At 46.7% G+C, this 8,579-nt stretch overlaps 1 protein-coding gene across 2 annotated transcripts in view; it reads right to left on the reverse strand.

Annotated features, from left to right (window-relative positions):
* CADM1 (cell adhesion molecule 1) overlaps positions 1 to 8,376 on the reverse strand; it is a 416,015-nt gene extending 407,639 nt beyond the window's left edge. For both annotated transcript variants that reach the window (XM_012659205.1, XM_012659204.1), the window contains exon 1: positions 8,125 to 8,376. In XM_012659205.1, the coding sequence (XP_012514659.1) occupies positions 8,125 to 8,257 (133 nt within the window). In that variant the 5' untranslated portion in view covers positions 8,258 to 8,376. The remainder of the gene's footprint in view (positions 1 to 8,124) is intronic.
* Positions 8,377 to 8,579: the final 203 nt, after the last annotated feature.

Here is an 8,579-nt window from a genome sequence, read left to right on the forward strand (position 1 = left end):
ACGATACATTTTCAACATTCTAAAGTTTAAAATTTCTATTAAAATCATGGCCGTGTAACACATTTTGGCTTAGCATAAAGAACCATGCTCATGTATATACACCTATAAAGCCAAAAAAGGAACGCGTGGATTGAGGCATATTTTAGATAAGTACATGTTAACTAAAATGAAAGATGCAAAGGAAAGGTGTTTATTCTCAAGATAGGCAAGGAGAAATCAGCCATCCTACACCTATAAACCAAGACAGACAGTTAAGGGAAAAAACAGATAAGAGAGTAGTTTTATGCAAAGGCAACCAGCTGAAGGCTGATGAGGGGAAACCACTTTCTTCCTCAGTTTCACTGGAGAATCATCAGTCTTCCAGTCCCATCAGGATTGGGCTGAAAAGTAATAAGAAATGAGGGCAATTAGAGAGGGAGTGAGAGAGCAATTGAGGAACAACCTAAAGACAAAACAGCGTGGAGTGTGAATTTGATGCAAGAAGTAAGAATTTGCCATTAGGTTTCTGAAAGGGAAGTGTCATGATCCTGTCCTGAAAAGAATTAGAACTGCAGTAGGTAGATGTGAGTTCTGACTAGCAGAGGCTGGGGTGGGGGATTGGCTTGGAAGCTTTAGCAGAAGCTTCCTAGTAAAAAAAAAGCATGGTTTGGAGAGGACACTGAAGTTTCCAGAGAATGTCATGGAGAAACAATTGGCCCCATTTTATTTCAGTCCAAGAGTAAGAGCTAAGGAGGGGAAAAAAGATTCTAAATTTAGAGGCCTTGGAGACCAGGATGTCGATGGTGTCATTCACAATAATGCAGACTTTGAGAAAAGTTAATACCTATGGCAGAAAGATGAAATGTTCAATTTTTTAAACGTTAACTTCTGTGCTAATCCCAGCCAAGAGATGATATGGTCCAGACAATGGGAGATTGAGGGCTGGTGAACCCTTTGTTTTCAGGCAGATTCTTCCCCACCCTCTCCAGGGACCACATAACTTAATTCTAACACTGCAGTCCAGCGCTGGACAGCTGAAGAGGAATTAGAGCTCCTACCTTCCGAAGGAAGTCTGCCAAGAGCAAGATACTTATTCTAGGCATTTGAAAAAGTCCATGTCACTGGAATATCAACTTCAAACACTGAGTAGCATTTAAATATATATCACAGCACTTTCATTTCAAGCCTATTTAACATTTCTGAAATATCTAGATCAAAATGTTGGGTCGAATGACGATATTCCAGTAAAATATCTACTAAAAGAAAAAAAATTTCCCCACTTTATCTCCCTTAAGATAATCACTTCATTCAAGACACCTGTCAGTCACAACAGGTTTTTCTCAGTACTTGCTTTCTCTCAACCTTAACGCCAAGTTTCTCTTTTGAGTAATAATAAAGGCCACACATCTTCTGGGCTGTGCATGTACATAAATACTTACATCTGACCCTTTTTTCTAACCCTAGTTCAAGGCCAAGTGCACCAAAGCTTTTGAGAACCAGCACTGGAAGATCTTCAAAGAGAAACTGCCCATTAACCACAACAGCAGCTGCTGGCTAGAGCCTGCAATTTAAATCTCTGAAAAAGAAACTGTGGCTTCTGAAATTTAAACAAGGAGGTGCCACTTGTAATTACAAACATTCCAGTGGGTTCCTTCCTTCATTGATGGTTTCCAAACAAAGGCTTTTTATTCGATTTTGGTGGCGCTCCCCAAACCCTGAATGTACGCATTCCTTTGTGCCTTTCTTGCTCAGAGGTCAGCTCAGATGAGGGATGCAGGGCCAGGTTTTCACCTGTCCAGGGCCACTCAGACCCCTCAAAATCATTTTATGTGAATTACTTGTTGGCTAGAAACCGAAAAACCTAATGCTTCAGATTTATATCCACATTAAATACAACATTTGAGAAAGAGCCTCTTAAAAAAGAAAAACTCTCACATTTCACGAACCTTGGAAAATGGAATCAACCTATTTTCAGAAAAACGAAAGAAGTTTAGAAATTAACACTGAAGCATTCCAACATTCTAGCTGAAATAAAAAATTCATATTTTAAATCAATGGGGCAAATATCGAGAAGCAAAGGTAGTAACCTTTTCTCTCCCCACCACCCTTCACCCTCATCCCACAAAAATAAGGCCCAAATACTTACAGCTTGTTGTATGGGTTTCCCAAGCCAAAGAAGGCATTTTGTGATCACTTCGGTTACAGATTATAGGCTGAAATTAGCACTTAGCCAGTTAGAAATGGGAAAAGACATTTTTCTGTTAAGCAATATATTCACGAAATGCAAAGGCATTTATATCATGGAGGCCTTTAAAGATAAATACATGAACGGAGTATCTCGCAGCCATCAAACTAAAATAAGAAGTCCTCAGATGGAGGGTATTCATTATGGGAACAACTAGAAATGGCCAATCTCGCCAAGGGTGCTTTCCATCGCACACCACAGTTGAGGGATTAGCTACAATTACTGCATATTTACACAACTGTATTTACACAACAATAAAACCCATCTTACCCGATCCAAACAAAACCTTGCTCAAAATAAACCAAACCATACAAGAAGGTCTTCTCAGTGCAAGCAGTAATTGCACTCTGGCTTCCCCTGTCCCTGCCTTTGCTTTCACCCGCTGCAACAAGCCTTCATTCTACCCTCCTCAGTAAAGCAGGGTAGGGCAAAACTTCTGTACATCCAGTCGAGAATACTGCACGTACATTCGGAGAATGACACTGTGACTACGAGGGGGAAAGAATGGCTATATCTCAGAGCTTCATTCTAAAGTAATTACAGAAGAAATGATAGGATGGCCGGGATTTATCTAAAATAGTCTGGGAAAAGGAAGAAGCACAGAGGGGACAGATTGACCAGGGGTGGATGATTATTGAAACTGGGTGATTTGCACACAGGATTAAATACAGCATTCTTTCCACTTTTGTATATATTTGAAAATTTCCATAATAAAATGGAAAAAGGACAATCTGATAAATGTAAAAAAAAAATCATCTTGCAAAGTAAATTTTTTTTTCTTTAAAAAAAATCCTCAGCTTTTTCTCGGCTTAATGCAAAGGGACGAAATGAAGCTATGTTCTTGTTCTTAAGAACAATTTCTTTTTTCCTCAGTTATGTGGAACCAGTTTTGCTGTTAATATTATTCCTTGCAAAGACAAATAAAAATCTTAAAAATCTAAACCTGCATCTTCTGAAGCCTGGTTTTCATGTATCTGACTTATTACAGCAACACAAATCCAGGGTTCTCCCCTATGAAGGTGCTCTGGACGATATTCGTGTTGTGGCTGCCAAATAAAGTCCAGAGATTTCAGAATCATTTGTCAACACCAGAGACATCATTAACAAGAACTGGTCATTTCTTCCCAGAGGTCACTCCTCTGATCCATGGGTTTATTACCTGGAGCAACAATTAATCTTGCTGCCTTCAAAATATAAAATATTTTTAGCCAAGATAGCATCTACCCATGATCCGTATCTCTGACTGGGTATCCCTGACAGGAGGTGGGACAGAAGGTCCACTGGCTGGACATCAAAGGACCTGTCTCCATCCAGGGTCTGTAGCTAACTTATCTTCAGTTCAACGGCGGAGCAAGGTCCTTCCCTCAATGGCCTTCGGCTGCCTCACTTCAAAATAATAGGATTTTACCAGATGATTTCTAATCTTTCCCCTTTCAAAAATTTCATAATTATAAGAATCTCTAATTCCTCAAAAGGTAATATTTTTTTAAAAAAGAGCTTTAGTACTAAAATGTTATATTTTCTATTAAATAATTTTAATATGAATATTGTATGTGGGCAAGTTTTTATATAATAAGCATATATATGTATATCTAAGTATGAATATGTACATATTTGTATCAGTTACACACACGCACAAATACACACTCATACCATTAGATGTTTATATGGGACTAATTGCTTCCGACTCAAAGAAGCAAATTTTCAATTCTGCAACAGATGTCGCTGTGATTTCTCCTTTCTGTGCTGGATTTTCAGTTAAAAATGCCCAGCATAATGGTCAGTGATATTCTTCCTAAGAAAGATATACACATTTGAATCTTTTGGATTTATTCTTATAAATTTTCTTCATAGGCTGGTAAATTTCCATTCAAATCATAGCATTGATTAGTTTGGACCAATTCAAAAGATTCCCCATATTAAAATGGGTCTTTTGTTAAAAACAAACACACACACACACACCCATTTTTAAAATGTAAATTCTAAGTGGCCAATTAGGCATTAAAATATCACATACAGAAACCCAAAACGAATGAGACAGTTTATATTCATAGCAATCTTATCAATTTTTAAAGCCTAAAAAATCATTTAGCAATATATGCCAAGGAATAATAAAAATTCACTTACGTAGGAGGCTAAAATGTATCAGGTGTGGGGAAAAGTCACTAAAACTCCGAGCATCATTAATGAGAATCAAAATTTTGGATGTTAGTTTTCACAGAATTTCTTTAAAAATAAATAATATGGGTAATGTTATAATTGTAAGACATCGTCCCAATCTGACATTCACTATCAACCACTGCTTGACACATGTCATAGAAAAGTGACATCTCTTTTCCTTCAACCAATGACATCAATCTCAACAGGTAGCTAGCACTTTCTTCTGTTGAAATTCAGAACTGGGAGAAAGGATTTCAAAATTTCTCTTCAGACACAGAAAGCCGTTACCTTCTGGGATGTTAGAGGGAGTGGAGGGAGATGAGCAGGCAGCGAGCTGGGCACCGGGCACCAACTCCGATAAGAATATAAAGTCAGGAAGTGAGAGAGGAAGAGAAAGTGTCCTGCCTGTTGGCGTCTTCCCTGTCCCACTCCCCTTTACCAGGAGGGCCATTGGGGAAAACTGGATAAAGCATGTACAACATCCATATGAATAAAGCTCTTTGTTCCAGGGAACTGCCTGCTCTTTTATTCCCCCCTTTTTCGTATTTGTTCATTTCAAAAGATTGCTCAATGGGTCTCTTGTTCCTCCAAAATGTCCCAGGCAAATAATGCAAGCTTGTCTCGTCACACAAGTCACTAAATGAAGCCTTGTGCGTCTCCAGTGACACACTGTAAATATAAAGTGGCATTAATGAGGGATATTTTATCAAATCTATCACAGACAAGTGCAAGTCCCTCCTGTGGCTATTCAATTTGATGCAGGGAATGGCAACAATAGCAGGGCGGCACTTTTGTAAAGTCCCCATCCCCGGTATGCAAGCCCCAACAGGCCACGGCAAGCCAAACTCAGCCCCTGGGCTTCCCTTCACCACCACAACCCGCCCCCCACCCATCAGCCATCTTCTCTAATCCAGAAAAAGGTAAGAGGGGGGTGATCAACCACTGGTTCACTCGGGATCGAAAAACAGCATCATGCACGCACCTGAAACGTAACAGGCGTGATTAACACCGTGGAGTGAGCTTAGGCAATCCCATTTTTGCTGCATTTCATTAACATCCATTCCATCCAAACAGGAGGGATGAGAGGAGATTTCCTCCGGGGGATGGATGGCTTCAGTTACAGGGGAAAACAGAACCAGGACCTACTGCACAATGGCCCTAGTTCGCTTTCCCAACAAGGATGTAAATGAAACAAGCCTAACGAAGTTACACCAACAGGTTTCTTTAACCCTGGGAGGAGAACTGGAGGCCTCTGAGAAAGCTCACACTAAAAGGACTGAGGAAGAGAAAAGTCCCTTGGCATCCACCTGAAATTTACCCCTAGACTACAGGAACCGGGCTGGGTCAAGATTGCCTCTAAAACTCACCAAAAAAAAAACAAAAAACAAAAAACCATGCATTAAAAAAAATTTTTTTAAGAAAGTCATCTTGTCCCCTCTCTGCAAATCAAACCCAATTACTTTCTAATTTGAACACAATCTGATAACCAGCCTACAAGCAGGGATGTACACAAGAGCAAGAAGCTGCTTCCATGGTAACTGGCAACAGAATTTTCATGTAGCTTTGACATGCAGGGTTGAGTTCCAGACCGCTCCTTTCTAAGTCAGCACATATCCCTCGCCGGGAAGGCAACTTCTTACCGCGAGATAGTTACAAATATAGGACTGTTGCTACTGCCCGGTGCCTTCAAGGAGCAGGCTTGACAAGGGAAGAAGCATAATCTAATCCTACTCTGCTGCCAAACGGCATTGCATGGCTCCCATTTTCAGTCGAAAGGCAATATCCCCCACCAGCGCTTCCCCCCCCTTCTTTGCAGCCTATACAAGTCTATTGTTGCCTCTATTATGCGCCAGTTACCAAGCCTTTACTCACGCTCACGTTTAACTGACACTGGCGCTTTTTACAACGCAGCAGCACGAGGGATCTCTTTCAGGAACATTTTATTGAACCCATCCAGTCAGAGGCATCACCCGAAATGAAGTTGTAACCACACCGGCATCGGCTGAACCCAATTATCTCGTAACTCATAAATTAAGAATTCACAGAGGAAAAACACATAAACAACATCCGGAGACAGCACCATGGAAGAAAAAAATCCCCAGTGCTGGAATTGAAGCTACTGCCAGACTCCCACCCCTACACAGCCCCAGTAGGTTCCCCAAGCCGAGCTCCTTTACAAGCCTCCTTTAGGGGGAAGCGGCCAAGCAGGCATTCCCCAAATCCCAAGCTAGCACCCTTAAATATCCCCCATTTCCTACAGCGTGTCTCCTGCGGTGTTTACATAACTGTGTCCTCTAGCGTGTAAACAAAAGGCACAGCCCAAGCGGAAAGGCGCCCCCAGAGCGGCACGGTAGCCACACGGCTGCGCTCGCCCAGGCCGGGGGCTCCGCAGGTGGGGGCTGAGCTCTCGCGTCCTCCGCCACTTGTTGCTCCCGGGTCCTGCAGCTCCCGAGCTGCAAGGAGGGGCTTTGCAGGCGCAGAGCCCTGCTGCATCCCCTCCTGCACCGCCGCCCGCCCCCTGCGGCCCCGTGCCACTCGGTCCCAGCGCCCGCCCAGAGCCTGCAGCAGGCGGCCAGGGGCGCGGAGAGGCCGCGCGGCTGCCGAGCGCGGCGAGGTGGCGGGAAGGAAGAAAGGGTGCAGCACAGCCAGCCTCTCCGCTGGGGAAGAGCTCCGGCTCCCTTTTGTTAGCAAAAGCAAACACTGCCCTCTTCTTTCCCGACCGCGCCAACGCGCCCGGCACACGGGCAGCCACACATCGTGCTCCTGACGAGTGCCCGGCGTCTTCAGGGAAGGCGCCAGGCGTGCAGAGCCGCCCCTGGGCAAATTCCCAAGACGGCTCTCCACGCAGGGGGCGCCTGGAGGCCCGCAGGGTGCCTGCCTGGCTGCAGAGGCCGCGAACGCCCCCTCCGCCACCCTCCGGCCGCCGAAAGGACGGGCAGCCGGAAAATCCTGCGTCCCCACTCGTGGCGGAGGACGCCGTGGGGCGGGCGGGCTGCGGGCTCCGGGCGCCTGCCCGCAGAGGCGGCGATAGCGACTGCCCCCCCGCGGGGCCGGGCCCGGGGAACTTTCCCTGCCTGGAGCCGGGCCAGGGAGACCCGCAGCCCAACTGAGGGGGCGGAGGGGCTGTGATCGGCCGGAGGGAAACACGAGAGGCGTGCAGTTCGGGGACAGGGAGAAAGGCAGAGCGCGGGGAGCAGGGCAGGGGAGAGCAGACAAGTCTGGGGATGTCCTGGGGACTGGTGAGGAATCACGCCGGCGGCGGCTGGTAGTCAGCCTGGGAAGGCTTAGAGGGACGGAGAATTGGGGGGTTCGTTCGAGAGATGGGGGCGAATGGGCAGCCCTGGGAGACAGGAGGACCTGCAAGTTACGGGGACAACCACGAGTTTAGCAGGGTCCGGAAGGTTTGAGGGCGCCTTCGGTCCATCCCCTTCCCCCATACTCTCTAGCCCTCGGACCCCCATTCTCACTCCACTCTGCACCCCGCGCCAAGCCAGGGAGAAAAGGTGTGGGTGCAGCCATCCCTGAGGGCTCTAATTCATACCCAGCCGGGAAGGGGAGAAGGGGATCACCGATCCCCTCAGCCCCTTCCATCTCAGCCTGAGTTTCCTCTCCACACTCCCTCCGCTTCGGATTTAGGAAGTGGGGGGAGGTTGTCATGGAAACGCTTCCCCCCCTCATGGCTACGGCTACTGGGGTGCCCTGCGAGATTTAGGGGCCAACCGGTCAGTACCCACACCTACCTGTAGGGATCAATGCCGCGGCGGAGAGGAGCAACAGCAGAAGCCGGAGCCGGAGCCCGGGAGGCGGCGCCGCCGCCGCCACTGCCGCTGCCGCCGCACACTGGGATCCGCTCGGCAGCACAGCACTCGCCATGTCGGGCACCTGCCTCAGACTGGCGGCGGTGGCTGCCTCCCGAGCCCGAGCGGACAGCTAATGAGATGCATTGAAGGCGGAGTCCGGACAGACCAATCACAGCGCGGCGAGCCCCAACCCGGCTCTCGGAGGACTCACCCCCGCCCCCACCCCGCCCCCTGGCGCTGGCGTTCGGCGGCGCGCCCGCGCCACCTAGGGGCGGGGCCAAGGGGAGGGGCATATGCAAATATGTTTATGTTAAAATTCGTTTTCTCTTCCCCCGATCAAGGAAAAAGTGTTCTACAGGGCGCTTGGCGTGTGAAGACTCGGGCTCCAGCGGGCG

This window comes from Propithecus coquereli, unplaced genomic scaffold (assembly GCF_000956105.1).
Source record: "Propithecus coquereli isolate 6110/MARCELLA unplaced genomic scaffold, Pcoq_1.0 Scaffold6, whole genome shotgun sequence".
In the NCBI taxonomy this organism is placed as follows: Eukaryota; Metazoa; Chordata; class Mammalia; order Primates; family Indriidae; genus Propithecus; species Propithecus coquereli.